Source organism: Cephus cinctus, unplaced genomic scaffold (assembly GCF_000341935.2).
Source record: "Cephus cinctus unplaced genomic scaffold, Ccin1 Ccin1_scaffold1073, whole genome shotgun sequence".
Taxonomy (NCBI): domain Eukaryota; kingdom Metazoa; phylum Arthropoda; class Insecta; order Hymenoptera; family Cephidae; genus Cephus; species Cephus cinctus.
In genome coordinates this window covers 93,743-112,896 of record NW_014333593.1, presented here as the reverse complement: position 1 = coordinate 112,896, position 19,154 = coordinate 93,743, and the positions used below count along the sequence as shown (strand labels likewise).

The following is a 19,154-nucleotide window of genomic DNA, read 5'->3' as shown; positions in this document are numbered from 1 at the left end:
CTTTTCACATTACCCATTATGTCACAAGAAAATGGACAGCCTCGAGCTTTTTGTTTTATGATAAAAAAAAACATTAACTATTACTTATTAAAAAACTGCTAAAATGTTTATCAAACAAATTTGCCAAGTCACTTCATTTGCACTTGACACAGAGATTCTCATTGAAAGGTTACTCAGCAATATAACGCACATATGTATTGTTAATTCAATGTGGATATCGGGTTTCTTTTTTCAAAGCTATTTTAAATCAAAACAATTATTTAAATATACAAATAAAACACAACATATATACCGTGACATAAATTTAAAAACTCCTAAGTACGCTTACAAAACAAATAATTTTTTAAAAATTTCCTACTGCATACCAACGTTGCATATTATTTGTATTTTGGAATTCTCCAACAGATGTCCCTCGTATCGTTCTAATTGATAGTAGAATCTGTCGAGGGAAAACTTTGCTTGTAAACATGTGTTCTAATCATTGCTGCGTCATGACTGACATACAAGATTTCTCTTTCGTCATTTGATTGAGAACTCCGGAGACTCGTTTATATTGAGATTCGAGCTGAATTTACGCTCATAGTCGCGACGGTGCTCTGCTACGCCGACACTCAAACTCTTACGTAATTTCTTTGTGCTGTTAAACGAGCGAACGCTCGATTGAGCTAACAATAAGCTGAAGTATTTTCCTAGTGTCAGTTTGAGGTTAAGAACGTGCAATTTTCAATATTCCATATTACTATACAAACATAGACGTTCCGAAATACAATAAATAAAGAAAAAGCAAAAGATACATAAATAAGAGACAAAGTTTTAAGTAAATACCGCATTAGCCGCATCGATAAATCTTTAAAGGCTTGGTAAGGATGCTCTAGAAACAGTTTGAAAGTTTTCGCCGAGCTGTCTGCGCATGCGCAATTCATCCCTTGCACTCGTCATTACGCGTTCACGTGGGCGCATTTATTTATATATAATATTTTGAATTAGCTGTGAGCTACCAGTGATACACGTCGGCGTGAACGTATTAAAGATAACGATGTGTATGGAAAAAATGGTAGTTTAATAAAAAAGTAGTATAAAATATCTGTCAATGAATGTCAAAAGCGTATGGGCGTTATACGATTTTTTCAAGCTTGCCCATCTCGATCATTGTTTCAATGAATTTTCGTAATTTTCATTATCTTGCGTGAAACGACAAAATCATTCTTACACATTCGCTTATCGCATAAAAGCAGTCTAATAGTTTATTGTATATTTACCAAGTCGGCAGTTGCTGCTTCTATAAACTTTTCAAATATACAAACAAAATTCGAATCAAGGAGAATCGTGTCTGCTTACAACTAGTGCAATGGATATCGTATGAATATATGTCATATGTGCATACATTTTATACCGTTCTATTACTACTTATTTTGTATTACATATCAAATAATTAATATTCATGTTTATGACGCGTCGTTCACTCTCAACATATGATGCAGTTTCGTGATGTCTTTTTCGTATTAACAGTCCATTAGTTTGCAGATTAATTATGGACGAACAATTTGGATTTGCCATCGACCGTGGCGGCACCTTTACTGACGTTTATGCGAGGTGTCCTGGCGGGAAGATTCGAGTCATGAAATTGTTATCAGTCGATCCTGCCAACTATGACGATGCGCCTCGAGAAGGAATTCGACGAATACTTGAAGAGGTCTGAATATAAATTATGGTATCGTTAATGATCATTTTAAATTGATTATCTGTTCTGATATAATATAACGCTTAAACACAAACAGTTGTGGCTACTATAGTACGAGTATCGTTATGTCCCTATTTACTTGTATGCAATATAGTGAAAACATAACCATGCTCATAGTACTGGCAGTGAATTTCTGAACATACCATTAGTTGACCTATATTTTAAGATTTAAATGATTGCGTAGTCATCAACGTCGCAATGTTAGATAGCTGCAGTTCTCACCACGTGCAATCATATGTTTTCTTATCTACATTAAGTAAATAGAGAATAACGATTTCTTGTATGTGATCCAGTTGAAAGTGTCGAGAGGAAATTTGTTGGGAAATAAGACGTTAATTTAGCAATATCTTATGAAATCATAGTAATTTTTTGTTTCGACGTCGCACGTGTATTTTGAAACTTGTAATACAAAAGATTGCTATATAAAAACTAGTAACGAGGCCATTTTATACTTGAAGCTGCATCTAGAAAAGTTACGACGGTTCGGAGATGCATCGACAGTGCAATAAAATCTAGAAAGATTACTCAAGGGTTTTTAGGTTAATGGTATATCTGTCTTTCTCGCACATACGTAAATACCTATTGGTTCGTCTCTCTCGCACTTCCGGCAAGCATAGGTGTCTATAAAACATGAAGAATAATGGCTTTACCTCGCGAGTTACCGAATATAAATTTATGAAAAGTGTTTTTAACACGTTGAATGATGGATATAAATTTTTTCTTCTGCTACGTTTACGTCGGAGTACAATTTTTGCTATTATATTCACATCTCGACTAAATATTACGTACTATGATTGAGTTAGACAAAACGATCACGTGTAAAACGTTTCTCTGACCATCGGTCATACGTGTCATTGTTTTTCTTGAGACTGCCCTAATAATTCTCACATGCGACTTTCCACTCAAAAAGCATCGGTCAGTCGAATGCAAGATTTTTTTTTAGAAAGATTCGAGTTTACGGGCTCAGGACTTAGGAAATTATGATCAGTCGAATTTTATACATTTTTTTTTCAAATTGGTAATACCGGATACCGACACGGTATTCAAAGTGTTAAAAGGTTGAATTTCTTTTTGTATAGTAGCTAAAAAAAATTTTGAAATATATGTTAAGGTAGATAACACTTCTATTCTTATCGTAGGTCGATAAGCATGTACTTATATTTGAAGATAACGAGCTATTCTTGCAAATCGAGCGTAATATTACTGTTTTGCATGATTTTGGGTTAAAGGAGAAGTCGAGATACATTTTTAAACTTGTAGGAAAAATTCCAAACGTATACAGTATCATTCCCATTTATTGAATGAGGGTCGTTATCATCATTTTGGTTATCGTCAGGAAACTGGTGAACGAACAAAGGACTATGTGGACACTTCAAGAATAGGATGGATCCGCATGGGCACTACGGTCGCCACGAATGCTCTGTTGGAAAGAAAAGGCGCCAAAATGGCATTGCTTATCAACGAGGGATTCAAGGATCTTTTATTCATTGGAAACCAGGCTAGACCCAATATATTCGATCTGGTGAGTATTCACTATCATTCTGATAAAATGGGTACCCATAAGAATACATTAAAATCATTAGAAACTAATATACTTTGTGGCCAGGAAGTGGTAACACCGGAAGTCCTTTATTCAAAAGTCGTTGAAGTGAAGTGCAGAGTGATACCAGCGCTTCCTGGACAATGTGAATTGGATAGTAAACAATGGCGACGGGTCAGAGGTTCTACAGGGGAGGATCTATTCGTGATCCAGGAACTTGACGAGGAGTCATTGATCAAAGATCTTGAAAAGCTCAAAATTCAAGGAATTCAAAGTTTAGCCGTTGTCCTTGCACATAGTTATACGTAAGTAGTGTAAAAAAGAATTTTTATGTAAATTCATAAGATATGACAGAGGATAATTTCTTCTTATCAGATACGCAGAGCAGGAGGTACGCGTTGGCGAATTAGCTAGGAATTTGGGTTTTACTCAAGTTTCATTGTCACACGAAGTTATGCCAATGACAAGAATCGTTCCTAGAGGTTTTACTGCCTCGGCAGATGCTTATTTGACACCCCATATTAAGAGTTATCTTCAGGTAATACAAAAGCGAAAAAAATTTATCAAATTATAGGACGATAGAAAAATAATATATATTAATTATTTATTTTAGGGATTTTCTTCGGGATTCAAAAACAATCTGGCGGGAGTTAACGTATTATTTATGCAGAGCGACGGTGGACTTACCCCCATGAATTCGTAAGTCCCTATATTACCTACTATATGATGATTCAGTATTTCCTACGAGGAATCGTAGATGTCAGTCTGATCTACCACTTCAGCTCTTTATTCCTAATAGATTCAATGGATCAAGAGCTATACTGTCCGGACCTGCTGGTGGTGTGGTTGGGTATGCTATGACAACTTACAACAAGGAAACAGAACTTCCGGTTATAGGATTTGACATGGGAGGAACTTCAACAGACGTAAGCCGTTATGCCGGTTATTACGAACACGTTTATGAAACCACTACGGCTGGCGTGACTATACAGGTTGCACAGGTGGGAATAAAAAAAAAATTCTTTGAATCAATTTTACAGTCGACTCTCTCATAGTTTAATTAATGATGAGACACGTGAGTTAAACAAAATACCAATTATATACTCGGAATGGCCGTGGCGGTTACCCCTCTCTTATGACTGTGATCAGTGACAATGTCCAGGTGAACGCACCGCCGGCCTTCCGTAAGCTAGGAGAATGTAAGATGTGAGAGGCTCTACTAAATGATCAATAATATAAAGTTTACATGTATCATTCAAGTTGGACGTGAACACAGTAGCTGCTGGGGGTGGCTCTATGCTTTTCTTCAGATCAGGATTATTTGAAGTGGGGCCAGAAAGTGCTGGTGCACATCCGGGTCCAGCATGTTATAAGAAAGGAGGTCCTTTGGCAGTGACAGACGCTAATTTGACCCTGGGCCGTTTACTTCCGGAATATTTTCCAAAAATCTTTGGTCCCAATGAAAACGAGCCACTCGACAAGCCACGAACCATTGAGGCTTTTGATATGCTTACCAAACAAGTAAGCACATATCTTTCACTCAACGTACGACTATCCAATTAAATATTGATTATTTAATATTTTTTTTTTTTCAGATAAATCATTTTTTATGTACCGAGGGTGGAAAATCATCCCATGAAAAGATGTCGGTCGAGGAAGTTGCTATGGGATTTATAAGGGTAGCTAACGAGACAATGTGTCGTCCGATTCGTGCTTTGACCCAAGTAAGTATCTACGTTAAGTCAATTAGCTGTTACTCGCACTTTTACGTTAATTAGTTCATTTAAAAATTAGGCCAAGGGTTACGATACTTCGCAACACGTGTTGGCATGCTTTGGAGGAGCTGGTGGACAGCACGCATGCGCCATTGCACGGTCACTGGGTATGGGTACGGTTTTCGTTCACAAATATGCTGGAATATTGTCAGCTTATGGAATGGCACTTGCTGACGTAGTGCAAGAAGCCCAGGAACCTAGTGCAGAAGTTTATGAAGAAGGTATAAGAATATGAAGGACAAGATTCTAAAATCAGATGAATTTTTTCAAATACGTTTGAAGTTATATTTATTATTATATCTTTTTACCATTTAGGGTCCTTTAGTCGACTGGACGAACGTTTGTCGATTCTTGAAGAAAAGGTTAAAGTTGAATTGACCCGTCAAGGATTTACAGAGTCACAGATACATACAGAATCATTTTTACATTTACGTTATTATGGAACTGATTGCGCTCTAATGTGCAGACCCAAAACTGGTGCGCAAGCTAAGAACGTAGGGCTCAAACATGGAGACTTTTTGACGACGTTCGTTGAGAGGTAATTTTGTCGTTATAAAGTCCATTGAAATATTTTTCATACTTCCTTTTTTAAGGTACCAAGTCGAATTTGGATTTACCATGCCGGAAAGACGTATTCTTGTTAATGATATTAGGGTACGAGGTATTGGTAAGACTGAAATTCCTGAAGATCCAGTTTTGGAATCATCGGATGAACTACCGAAATTCGAAAAAGTAAAGATTTATGACATTTCTTAATTTTACAGTAACAGTTATGACGTAAAAATTCAATGGGAATTTTAATATTATCAGATTACTTCAGTCTACTTCGAGGGTGGTTATCAAGATACTAAAGTCTACAAATTGGAATCGTTATCAGCAGGACACACGATAACGGGACCTGCAATTATCATGGACAGTCTCAGTACCTTATTGATAGAACCTGACTGTACTGCCGTGATAACTAGTAGAGGGGACGTCAAGATCACAATAGGTACAGGACTCAGGCCAAAGATCACTACGGAATTGGATGCAATCCAATTGAGCATCTTTTCTCATCGTTTTATGAGCATAGCAGAGCAGATGGGAAGGTAGTGTAAGATTGAAAAAGTTAAATCGTATGTGTTTAATCATAAACATAAATAATATTATTATTGATCTCGAAGAATACTTCAGAGAACGTCCATCTCCACGAACATCAAAGAACGTCTGGATTTCTCTTGCGCAGTTTTTGGACCGGATGGCGGTCTGGTCTCCAATGCACCCCATATACCAGTGCATTTAGGTGCAATGCAAGAAACAGTGCAGTTTCAAATGAAAGCATTTAAAGGTGAGTTCACACGAGGAGACGTGATCCTGGCAAATCATCCCTCAGCCGGTGGATCCCACTTGCCTGATCTAACAGTAATTACACCAGTATTTTATAAGTGAGTATATGAAATTTTCAAAAACACGAAAAATTTATGAAAACAGAAAAGAAAGTGATAATTCGTTACTTTTTTTTTCTCTCCAACCCAGAAATTTGGAGAAACCTGTATTTTTTGTCGCGAGTCGTGGACATCATGCAGACATAGGCGGAATTACGCCAGGCTCTATGCCGCCACATTCCACTATGCTGAATCAGGTAAACGAATGAGGGAGCCGTAGCGTTTAATTAAAAAAGTGCATTAACGTGATAAAAGCGACGCAGAGGTTTTATCTTAAATTTGTAGGAAGGCGCAGCTTTCAAGAGTTTCCTTCTGGTGCACAAAGGCATCTTCCGGGAGCAGGAATTGACGGAAGCTTTGATGGCTCCTGGGAAGATTCCAGGAAGTTCCGGCACCAGGAATCTAACGGATAATCTGAGTGATCTCAAGGCCCAGATAGCGGCTAACCATAAGGTCGGTTCACACTGATTTTAAACCAAACCAAATATCTTTCCTAACATACTCAGAATTAATCAATGACTATTAATCCAAATTCGATAAATTCCTTTCAGGGTAGCCAATTAGTTAATGAACTCATTGATATTTATGGACTGGACGTAGTTCAGGCCTATATGGGTCATATACAGCACAATGCGGAAGTGGCGGTTCGTGAAATGCTTAAGGTCGTAGGTCACAGGTTATTCAATGAAACTGGAACAACCAGTATAACTTCGGTAGATTACCTAGACGACGGGACTCCGATTAAAATGACACTTACCATAGATATAAACAAGGGCGAAGCTCTGTGCGACTTTACGTAAGTCCATACAATTTTTGTAATTTCATACCACTATCCAAATTTTTTAAATTTCTTTACTTCAGCGGAACCGGATACGAAGTCTGGGGTAACTGTAATGCACCAAGGGCAATCACGCTCTCAGCATTGATCTACTGTCTGAGGTGTATCGTAGGTCGAGACATTCCCCTGAACCAGGTATGCTATTACTTCTAAATTCATTGTTATCGCTTCCGCCAGGTCAGCAAAGGGCTGATTATCTGTCGCAGGGTTGCCTGAAACCAGTAAGGGTAATTATTCCAAAAGGATCGATCCTAGATCCGTCCGAGGAAGCTGCGGTAGTCGGTGGCAACGTGCTGACGTCGCAGAGAATCGTAGACGTCATCCTGACGGCTTTTGGCGCTTGTGCTGCGTCTCAGGGATGCATGAATAACGTCACATTAGGTACGGAGGAGTGGGGGTACTACGAGACAGTCGCAGGGGGTAGCGGAGCTGTGAGTATCACTAAATAAGGCAATAATAAAATTGATCCACCCTGTGAATTATTGTAATCTATGAAATTGAATTACACGACACGACTGCGAATACGCTAAAGGGATTACTTGGTTTTGAATAAATAATTTGAAAAAAAAACAGGGTCCTGGTTGGCATGGAAGGGGAGGCGTACACACGCATATGACAAACACACGAATCACCGATCCGGAAATTCTGGAATTACGTTATCCAGTAATTTTAAATAAATTCTCCCTGCGTGACGGAAGTGGTGGTGACGGGGCTTATCGTGGAGGCGACGGGGTGCAGCGTGAGATAACATTCAGGTATTTTAATAATCGCGCTTAAAAAAAGTGACGTAAAAAAAACAATATGTACCCTTATAATTTTCTCATGGCTTTTTAATATATCTCACGTCACAGGGCACCGATGATACTGTCCGTACTCACTGAACGAAGAGTGCACAGCCCGCCTGGTCTTTCTGGTGGTTTATCTGGTTCACGTGGTAGGAACACCCTAAAGAGGGCTGATGGTAGATTCATCAATTTGGGTCCAAAGACTGCGGTGCCCGTATATGCAGGAGTGAGTATGGTAGTCATGGTTTCCATACACGTGTTTTATAATATATCATCATTAAAGAGAGATTACCTGAGTATTGTAGAAATTTACTAACGCGTTATAGAAAAAGGTTTGTGATACAAGATTACATAACCTATAGTGTTGTGCTCGGGAATAGAGTAAGGGGTAAAAATACGTAAAAAGATTCGTCAGTTTTATGGGGGATCGTAAAGATTTTATCCCTGTGGATGTAACCTCGTAGACACGGCCCTTCGTAACACCCTGCATTACCTCAGAAACCTCTATCGAGAGTCGAGCCATCTTCCTCTGCTATCCTGGGCATACTGTCACGTTCTTATATATATTTTCTAGTATAAGGGTTAGAGATATATAGTAGGTAGATACAGGGATCCGCTATCGTGCTGCCATCTTTGATCGACTTTTTCTTGTTGCTTTTTTCATACAGTATATTGAATTCGCTTTGTCTTATCTCAGCTCTCAACTGCTTTGGTTTTGCATCATATTCTTCTTGGAGAACTGAACGAGATTCTGAAAAGAATTTTTATATGTATATTGGTGACTACAGATACATAAATATATCTGGGCTTCTCTGACTTCCGGTTATGATTGTATTATCTTACTTTATTGCCGGAAGGACTTCCTTTTTAAAGTTCAAACGAGTAGTAGTTGATTCAAAAATAGGGAGATGCTTTTTTAACACTTTTTTTTTGCTTCTCTTCTGCCTACAGGATACCTTCCTCCTGGAGAGTCCTGGTGGTGGTGGGTACGGTTCACCAGGTAGCAAGGCTTCGATTTTGGAGAAAAAGTCAAAAGCTTTCCTGGAACGTGGTAGCGTATACGAATACAGAAAAGCACAGGAGTCTGTATGAATATAGTTTTTTGGAATAGAAAAAGAAAAATTGTTACAATTTTGAAATATCTACGTATTGGTGTATGTATCTGTATATTTTAATTGAGAGAAAAAATTATTGTGAATTTTAAGAGATTTGATTTTGGCATTGTTGATAATAATATTTTATAATATTTTACGTCAGCTGACAGTCTGATATTGGCAATCGATTTTGTCATGGCTGCTGCCTATATATATTATATGGTGTATAGTATTGTTAATTCTATATGTATATTTAGAAAGACTTGTGGTGGGAATAAATATCGTTAATTGGATACCGATGAATCCGATGAGCATGATCAGCAGAAATTTAGTAAAACTGAAATTTTGCACGTCACAGCGAAAACCAGGGAATTTGATTGGGAAGGTTGCTTTGCCGCTTCCCTGGAGGTTATTATTAATTTTGATAATCGATCATAGTCAATCGCTCCTAAATTAAATGACGCCTGGTTAATACGCCAAATTTGTCGAACGTCCCATTTGCGTCAGGTGCAAGATGGCCGCCGTTTCATTTCCGGTTTCAGTAATTACCATTACCGAAGTGAAACTCATTACCGAATGACCTACATGCATTCATCTTTTGATTGCATACAACTAATAACATCCTTGAACACTGTAGAATTTCCATAATATCAAAATTAGTCCTGAAATAATCCTTTGATAAAATGCAATAATTAAAAATTGTGAAAAAGACTATATTTAGTATATTTTGTGACGTGATTTTTCGAATCACGGTCCCAAGGCGGCTCCGGTTACCGATACAGATAACGTTCTCGATTTCTGGTCCCCTTCGGGTCGCCACCCTGCTCAGAAGCTACGCTCTCGGGTTGATTCGTATAGTTATGTCAAGGCTCTCGTAAGATTTCGTTATTGTTTAGTTGAGGTCGAGATGCTCGAATCTGCCGTGGGGAGATAGTCTCGACGTACCGAGTTGCCCGGCAGAGGAGAGTACCCGACGGAGACGTCTCCACGGACCGGCAGAAGCCCGGCTGAGATACCGGCGCCCCGCTGGAGATGGGCAAAGGGCTGTAGTGCGGGCGGAGGGAGTTTTGATACGGTTAAGGGCAGGAGAGGAACCTCCTGCCCGAGTTAAGGACGTGGTGCCCGGCTGTCGCCCGATGCCCTGGGGAAGCGGCCGTCTTACTCCGACCCTCTCTACCTCAAACCTAGCAGCCTGAGCGGCCGTGCATTTCCGTAACCGTCCGCTCCCGTTCGTGTATCCAGTTGCGTTTGCTGATTTTACGCGACCCCAAAGATCAGCACCTACGGTTGCGTTTCTCGATTTTACGCGTCCCCAAAAATCGACAGGATCCGTTAAGCTATCGCCTCGTCCGATAGGTTCCGTCAGAGCTCTCGTTCTTGGTGGAGTTGTGCCTGTTCCACCCCAACTCCCAGTTTATACCGGCTCGTCAGTTCCCGGTGAAGAAAGAATTGACTGGCGCCCGCCTGGCTTGCGGATGCACGAACGACGGGTGGACGGCCGAAGGTAACGTAGGTTGGTTCTCGAAGATAGTCGTTCTCGTATGTTTTGCTATCGGTGTCGGGTCATAAGTTAAAGAATTACGTTACAATTTTCAGTTTTACAGCATAATCGTTCTTTTCTCGCTCTTTTTAATATTCTCTATGAAATCCTGTCTTTTTCTGAGAAATAAAGGTGCAAAATAAATGTGGCAGCTGGAACGAAAAATATAATAAATATTCTTGATAGAGGATTTAATATACTTACTGAATTAAATATATATATAGATATAATGTATAATATTATACTGTACTGTTGTATGGTATAATTGATAATACATGTATCAAAGTCAGCCAAAGGATTAGAAACTTTTGTGAGGGGTGATTAATCCTTTATCCTTCGCCTCTGAAACGCTGTGGAATCGCATTAAGATTCAACTAGCGCATTAAGGTTCGTTCACAATTAGCCTGCTGAATGAACGGCTAATTCGATTGGAAAGGATACGTGAGCTGGATCGAAGGATCTTCAAATCCTCACCATTATCCTGACTTTGAAATACCATTGAGTATAAAGATTTCCGACAGAACTGATGAATTTCCTGAAATTTCAGAGTGCAATTACAAAATTATATATAAATTAAAAATTCAACTATGTAAGTAAATTTTTTTTTCTTTTTACTATTAACCCCAGTGGGTTCTTTAACTGGTTTCCTTCTTTTCTCTTGAGACTTTTTTTGTACTGTCATCAGTTTTTAAGGATCTCTTCCTTTCCCTACCCCCCAACCACATCTCCTATGATATCGCTACGTTCCATATGGGATACCGCTTTCAGAGAGCGACATAACTCGAAACGGTCTTAATCTACGCTGAAGGACCCGCCACATTTTTATGATCCTTTTACTGCGACCCCATGGCCGCGAATATGACGAATTTTTCCATCACCCTGGCTAATGTCCACACTTTTTGATTCTCTCCCGTCCCGTCTGCCCCCTTTACTTTGCCGTAGTATCTTTTTTCCATTCTGTCTTTTTCGGAAAAGGTCGACAACCCAATCAGACTTTATAGACGCTTTACGAGCGATTAGGGGACGGGCTAGAGTCCATGATTAAAATCGTCCAATAGATGATTCACTAGTGGTTCTAATTGGTCGCTTTTACAGGGACTTTCAGAATGGCCGATCATGCTCATTAATTGAATCGCAATTTAATTCAAACACAATTCGCCAGCAGACACAATGGCGATTCAGCGCGCTTTTCAAAGTAATAAAAGTAATGAAATATTTTTCCCCGAAGAAACGACACGAGCTTCATCCGTAAAGCTCAGTGGACTATAACTGAATTTCTCTAAAAAAAACGATTCCAACGTGGTCGCAAAAGGGTCAAAGCTGTTTCAAGGGGTTCCAATCGAATCCGAAATAAATGTCAAGAGCCCAGGGGATGTTTACGTCCGTGAGGGATGTACGAGAAGGGTTGTTCGACTATCACGAGCAAGGATCAAGGGAGGCCGAAGGTTTTTTACGTTAAGGGAAAAACGGTCGAGATTGCTGAAAAAAAGTGAAGGGTTCAAAGGTGAAAAAAAAATTCAGGAAAAATTAAAAGCACGTGGCGCACGAATTGACAATTCCATATGCACGGTATACGACAGACTTCAGTGAAAGATTAAAAATCTTATCAAAGTTGATAACAAAAAAATTACCTATAGGTATACAAAACGCTTATCTTTAATACCAAAAGCGTCTGTGCACTTAAAGCGACCCAAAAACCAAATCTTAAGGAAACTCAAAAAAACTTTGAAACCTCTCTTGCGTCCCATTACAAGACAATGCTTACTTCACGGCCAATTAAACCTAGTGTAAAGGAATGCTCCATATATTCGCACTACGCTACCATTTTACTTAATGTTCAGTAAACACTTTTTCGCCAAAAGGTTACTATGCACTGGTTGACATAAAAGTTTCAGTACCATACGTAGCTACAATTATCGATGTAATTACAATATAAAATTGGAACAACAGGTGTAAAATTATTTTATCTCAAAAAGTCGAGAATCCACTGTTCCTTCACCTATCGGTACCATACATAGCTATATATGTGAATATAATTATTATAAAAAAGATTAATTAACACGTGTGACGTCATACTATATATATGATTTCAAATACCAGATAGTATTAGCTGCATGGCTAGTTGCAACGTTCCTCTACTAGAACTGTGCATACAGACAGCAGTAGATTAGCCGGGTTACAGAGACGAGACGAACACATCCGATCTTGGCCGAAAGGAATTGCTTAAGTAGAATTATGTATGTAGACACAGTGATGGAGGGGTGCGCAACCCTTTACAGAACAGTAAAGTAAGCAAATTTCTGTTTACATTCCTCGCGAGGACTCCCAACCGCACTGTACGGGATTTCTGATTTCGCGTGTTCCTAAATAAACCCAGGAAGCCGATAGGACCTTTAACAACGGCTAGAACACATCCGGGGACAATAGTCGAGGGGGTGGAGTTCCGGTGCGATCGATTTTCCAAAGAAGCGCAAGATACGCTTGCTCGATAGGGGACGAAGAACCATCCCTGTTGCAAAAGACTTTTCCACGGTGTTCACGATGTTCCTGAAATTCTTCAGAGAGGAATGGAAGACGTTCCGGTGGAAGTTCTCGATGTACTCATCCGGTGGTGGCTTTGTATATCCCCGTCCAAACTTCAAGCCATCCGTTCGGTCGCGGATAGGAGAAATCGTGAGGTCCGACATAAGGGTAGCGAAAATCTATTGTCCTGAGAAGAGAGTGAAGGAGAAAATGCCATTTGCATTCGGACTGAAAATAACACTTAGGAATTGTATGTTTCCTATCTTATATTCTACATACTGTATGGATATGTAAGTAGTACGTGGATTACATATCCCATTTCTATTTAGCACTATATATAATCTAAGGGTTATTCAGGAGTATTGCAAAACCCTGAGGCGATTCTACCGTGCGGATAAAATGAATGGGCTAATTTCAGGTCCATCTGTGTATGAGTGTATTCGGGTACAGAGATGGAACATGAATTTTTATTTCTCACAGGCATATTTGAATCTTCATGGTTAAAGGTACTTCCGACGGTACCACCCTTACCTTAACGTATCCCTGGTAAAATTATTCCCCAGGGATACCTTCTCTCCATGTGAAAAGCCTTCGCGACTCTGGAACATTCGCAGTCCGATTAAAGTCTTTCGGACGATTATTAAAGTCCCTAGAAAGAATTCTCATGCTGCAGTTCCATCTGTCATAAATCCCTAGGGACTTTCCTTGGGACAACTAAATTTCGCGTCTCTGTCATTCGGTTCCTTTACGTTCAGTGGGCTGACGCCCTACGATTTTAAATAGAACCCCTGAAGCTATCGCACGATATGAAATTCGTGTGAAGGTAAAAATTTTAAGTTTTTCCTTTATCAGGGAAACTTTTATCGGTGCACAGTGGTGGGTACGATGCTTCTTCAATGGAGAGTCGGAGCCTTGATAGAAGAGATAAAAGAGAAGGAGCGATGAGTGATTTTCTCTAAAATTTTTTTTGACGAATCGAACAAAGTTGGTCGTGTAAAAAAAAATATAAAAACAGCGTAAAATATGATACACTGTTAATTCCATCTCATTTGTTTATCTTATCAAGCGGAGAGTCGTCATTTCCTAAATTTACGAAAAATATCAGAAATCGAAAGATAAAGCTGGATATTCCCCGGCAGAATGTCTCTGATACGCGGCGGTCGGTATCTTATTAATAAATTCAAATGGAATTCAAGGAACATGGCGAACGCCGAAGCAACTAGGCACGAGAAGAGTTTTCTTGAAACGTTAAGAAGAATAGCGTTCAATACCTCAGGTTATAATCGCTATGGACTTTATTCGGATGACGTGATCAACGAAAACATGCCAATGGTGAAAACGGCCTTGAGTCGGTTACCAGCAGATATAAGGGACGCGAGATCCTACAGGTAGGTATAAATATGAAATTTTCGATTAATTCGTTAAAGATAAAAATCAATTAATTAAATATTAATTATTTAGAATAATACGGGCGATGCATTTGGATACTTTCAAAATTTTTCTACCCGAAGAAAAATGGATCACGTATGAGCAAGATAGGGCGTATCGATATCTAAGACCTTATCTCGAAGAAGCGATAGCCGAGAAAGAAGAGATGCATAACTTTGGCTGTGTCAACTATGAACAGGAATAATGATCGAAAGCTTAAGCTTGTAACGTATTTTTGTCACGTGTGAATATACCTTTACACGTGTATACTTATGTACCTGCATTACTTTCGTTCAGTTGGAATAAATGCCAAGATCGAAGTACCTATTTTTGTATGCTAAAGGATACATGTAAATCCTACGTAAAGGGATGTCGGATACGTCTGACTGAGCAGAGTATCACCTATTTTTTTCCAGTAAAACTATATAGAATTCTACGGCACGTGAAAACGAATATGATAAATAAAAAAAAAATTTCTGTCGCTCGATTGAAAATTACCCAAATTTTTTTTGCTTCGTGCGTACTCGTTACATATATTTTACGTGTGTACATAGAAATGCATATATTACGTATTAAATATATACAGCGCTGAGTAAGTACTTCTGTAATAGGACTACTAGTAATAGGACGGATCGTCTTTGACGATCGATAAAGATAATTGAAGGGGTCCTACAGGGAGTTTCAATTTTGAGATACTAATTGAATAGCTCTCGTATTGTTGCATAAAAAGTTCGGATTTTTCGAGAAGCAACGTACCCATATGTACACAGTGTTTCACAAATAAATTATAATATCACTGATACGAAAAATCCTAAAAAGAAAATTGTATACTTTTTTCAAAAATAATCCAACCTCATTCATCCTCTCTCTACAGTGAATTATAATAGCGAACAGTCGTGTGTCTGTTTAAATACGAAAATACAGCGATATTTTGATTTCGCAAAATTAGTTAATCGATTCATCGGTCACGATCGAATAACCAATTTTAATCAATCTGTAGCAGTAGAAACCGAAATTAATAACGAAAATTTATTAACGAGTCTCGCCGTAGGAATATCAACTCCAGTACTGAATGAGCGATTCAATTATGCAAACTTGTATCGGTATTGATATTGATCCCTGAAGCTATGGTTAGGTTACGTTACACATATCAACTGTAAAAGGTAATACAATGCACTGTGCATAGTATAATTTAATTGCAGGTATTTAATTGCAGTTTATTGAATTAAAACGAAATGACCAAGTGATTCGAATACCTTAGGTATACTGTATATGTATATCTACTTTTAGACTTGTATATTCAGAATTAGCAGTCTAGTCTTGAAACTATGACTCTAGGCGTCCCACCTACCCCTGTACCCAGTATAAGTATGGTGGCAGGCAGGCAACTACCCAGGTACACCTTTAGCAAGAAATTCAACTCTGCATTATATTTCCAGCGTGTAATTAACCGTCGCGTAAATTGCAAAACGGCTCGTGTGTCAGCTGCTAGTAATTTGTGTGTTCCGTGTAAATAGGTTGGGGCTAGGTAACACGTAGAGACGAGTGTCGCTCATGCCGAACCCTTAATTGAGCATGCGGCTTGCGTAGTTTGCAGACGTTTAACGTCTTTAACGAATCGTTGACGTGTCGAGTTACTATTTTATTTATGAAAAAATGTAAAACAGCGAATTTTTTTGAAAATTTTAATTAGCTGTCTTTTCTATGATAAATTTTTTTGTTACTAAGCGTGAGGTGCTTGTCTCTTGGAAATAATGAGAGTTACGCGATTTATTGGGTAATTTCGAGTTTGGTCAATTAATAATAATTTGGTGATTTAGGGTGGGAAATTTTTACGATACCACAGTGCAGTGCGTTATATGTTATACGAGGGTAAGAAATTTTTCATAATTTCAGTAGGACACGACTAATTTATATTAGAGCGACTAGTAATTTTCAGGTGTGAAATTATATGGTAATATAATTAAAGGTTTATATTAATTATTCAGATAGGTTTTTTCGAACTTCTCCGATGATTATCAAATTAATTCAATTAATTGAATTTTCATCGAATCGATTGGTTCGAACGATTTTGTTGTATATGAAAAATTTTTAAAATTGGAAGTCACAATTGTCACCGTGACTTTACGAAAGTATTATAAGATTTGGATCGGGTGTAAATTCCCTTCCGCAGCAAGACACCCCGAAATTTACATGAAAATGCGAGAAAAAAAAATAAAGTAAAAGGGAAGTTTGAATATCAAAATTCGTGTATCGCTTTTCCGTTGCGTTAAGAATAAGATAGTGAGAACGTGGAAGAGTATACAGCCCCTCGTTAGTAAAATCCCAAAATACTTCCCCTGAAAGGAAATGCTAATTTTGCCGGAGTGGCAGTGGAGGAAACATCAATTCCGTGCCGGGAAAAGAATTCGCAATTCCGGGGGATTCCCCTGTTTCCATAAGTTCACGTAGTACCAGGTCCGATGTTAGTACGACATCACCTTAACTGCTGTACTTACTTATTACAGGCGCGGTAACTTTCTTGTAGCTTCTTCTTACAACTAGATCTCATAAGACATTCTCAATGGCTTTCGGCTCCAGTCGCCTTTTGCCTCTGGACGTCAATAGTTTACCCGTGAAGGTCCGCCTTAATATTCCGCCGACGGAACGCGGCTGTGTTTCAAGCGAGCGCCACGAGTGTTTGCATAAAAATCTACTGCGGAAGCGTCGTTCGATTTCACGTTTAAGCTTTCTCTTGAAATATCGCTCAATCCTTAGGAGCCTTGAGTGCGCCAAGAGGTCAGTCGTAAAACGTGATCGTGTGAGTTTTAGGTTAGGTCGAGGAAGAAGGTTAAAGGTCTACGAGTAAAAAAAAAGTGATCATGAATGAATTTTCAGAAAGTACCAAAAATTTTGTAATAACCGACATTTTGCTGCGAACGACCAAGACAATTGTTTTTCAGGTAAAACTACACGGAGATTGGACCGTTTATTTTGACAGTGGTGTAAGTCCATTTGCAGCCCGTAAGTATACAGCAGTTCAGTAAAATACGCCTAAAACAAATTCATATAACCAAATTACTTACATATTGATAAAACAGTAGAAACATTGCCAGACTTCGTATAATTTGCCTAAATATTTTAATTAACAGATACGTTAACATTTAATTTTCTCGAAACATGAGAAAATGGACTTGCACCACTTGCAAAATGAACGGTCCAATTTTTCCTGATATTCACGAAACCATTTAACGTAGAAAACAGTAATCGTGGGACACCCGTTATTATTTCATTACCTATAGCTTATAACGCATGATATTTTCAGTGGCTACGAGTAAATTTGATATTGTAAACGGTAAATTTGCAATATTCACTGCGTTCCACGGTAAAATTTATTGATATTTCCACGCCATTGGAAAACGTAACGTTTTTTCGTAACTTGATACCGATAGTGGGGAGGACTGATCCTAACCGGGTAATTTTCAATAATGGCGATTTAATTTCGTTATAAATAAATACAAAGTGCAAAGTTCGGAAAAGGGTTAAATCAAGTCTCGGAGATCGTTCGGCCATAAGTCGAAGGAACCGAAGTAACAGTTAAAAGGGTTTGGAAGTTACTTGGTGATCATACTCAATAATAAAAATTCCGAGAGAGCTCAGGGCTGTTTTGCATTTCAAAAAATACTTCTCCCTGCTTTCAGTAAATTGCAATAAAATTTTGGAAACATTCTCCTTCAATATTGTCGAGCGAAACTTTATTTTCGGTGAAATAGTTGCGGACTTAAGATTTACTTTTTATAATGTAGCCAACTGATTCGCTTCTATGATTCTTCGTTTCACTCGATTATGATGATAAGAGAGCACAGTGATAGCGCGCAGTGACGTAGGCAGCACAGTACGTCATCAAAGTGCACTTGTGCAAATTGATCGGTGAGCCCAACACGTGAATTCCTTGGGCTGATTGGCGTCGCGCGAGGGCAAACTTTGCCGCTGGTAGGACAGGGACGGAGGCATTCATTTGAATAAATAGATTTTGGGTGCGAAGGGTTCTTCGTGTGGGTCGCTTGTATTCGCAGCCCTTTAAAACCCTTGCGCGGGATACGCCGAGTTTCCTGATATTTTAGGAAACGAGAGCTCCCCTTACTCTTTGTTTTAGCGTACGAAACTTTATCTCAAATTTCACCGCCCCTCCGCCCCTCATGCGAAATACTATTGGCTTTCCAATTTTATAGGGTGCGAATCTTGCTACCCTTGAAATTTTATCCGATTCTTCCATATTCAAGCAGCCACGTCTTTTTCCGTTTAAATAAATATTTTTCATGTAACCTTTTTATCTTTCCATACAGGTACTACTGTTACCTACCCCTTTTAACGTGGTAGTTTTAATGCTATTAATTTATCGACCCTCGCGTCGAGCAACCCCTTGAGATTCGTTGATTCGAATCAACACACCCTTGTTGGTTATCTAATTAAACAAACCCCTCGTT

At 38.8% G+C, this 19,154-nt stretch overlaps 2 protein-coding genes across 9 annotated transcripts; both read left to right on the top strand.

Moving 5' to 3' along the window:
• Positions 1-433: 433 nt before the first annotated feature.
• On the top strand, positions 434-9,500 carry LOC107271980 (5-oxoprolinase). 8 transcript variants are annotated; one of them, XM_025089216.1, is made up of 22 exons: positions 446-705; positions 1,525-1,693; positions 3,078-3,263; positions 3,348-3,586; positions 3,657-3,819; positions 3,895-3,980; positions 4,081-4,282; positions 4,542-4,802; positions 4,877-5,005; positions 5,076-5,277; positions 5,372-5,594; positions 5,650-5,788; positions 5,867-6,144; positions 6,220-6,480; positions 6,572-6,677; positions 6,766-6,933; positions 7,032-7,276; positions 7,342-7,453; positions 7,525-7,749; positions 7,892-8,073; positions 8,170-8,329; positions 9,055-9,500. In XM_025089216.1, exons 2-22 carry the CDS (start codon positions 1,532-1,534, stop codon positions 9,193-9,195), a joined length of 3,870 nt encoding a protein of 1,289 aa, XP_024944984.1. In that variant the 5' UTR covers positions 446-705; positions 1,525-1,531; the 3' UTR covers positions 9,196-9,500. The 8 variants fall into 8 exon arrangements, with proteins under 8 accessions (XP_024944988.1, XP_024944989.1, XP_024944984.1 ...); XM_025089217.1 differs by having other exon boundaries at positions 1,518-1,693; XM_015748640.2 differs by having other exon boundaries at positions 446-860.
• Positions 9,501-14,226: 4,726 nt separating this feature from the next.
• Positions 14,227-15,460, top strand: LOC107271946 (cytochrome b-c1 complex subunit 7-like). Its single transcript, XM_015748561.2, has 2 exons — positions 14,227-14,648; positions 14,722-15,460. The coding sequence occupies exons 1-2, from the start codon at positions 14,401-14,403 to the stop codon at positions 14,891-14,893; spliced, it is 420 nt and encodes a 139-aa protein (XP_015604047.1). The 5' UTR covers positions 14,227-14,400; the 3' UTR covers positions 14,894-15,460.
• The last annotated feature ends 3,694 nt before the right edge of the window (positions 15,461-19,154 follow it).

Bases quoted from the DNA above. Each gene is read 5' to 3' on its own strand.
- LOC107271980 (XM_025089216.1), top strand. From the start codon at position 1,532: ATGGACGAACAATTTGGATTTGCCATCGACCGTGGCGGCACCTTTACT. The intron at 3,981-4,080 runs GTAAGTCCCTAT...TATTCCTAATAG, and splicing joins GGACTTACCCCCATGAATTC to ATTCAATGGATCAAGAGCTA. The intron at 7,750-7,891 runs GTGAGTATCACT...AAAAAAAAACAG, and splicing joins TCGCAGGGGGTAGCGGAGCT to GGTCCTGGTTGGCATGGAAG.
- LOC107271946 (XM_015748561.2), top strand. From the start codon at position 14,401: ATGTCTCTGATACGCGGCGGTCGGTATCTTATTAATAAATTCAAATGG. The intron at 14,649-14,721 runs GTAGGTATAAAT...TTAATTATTTAG, and splicing joins AGGGACGCGAGATCCTACAG to AATAATACGGGCGATGCATT.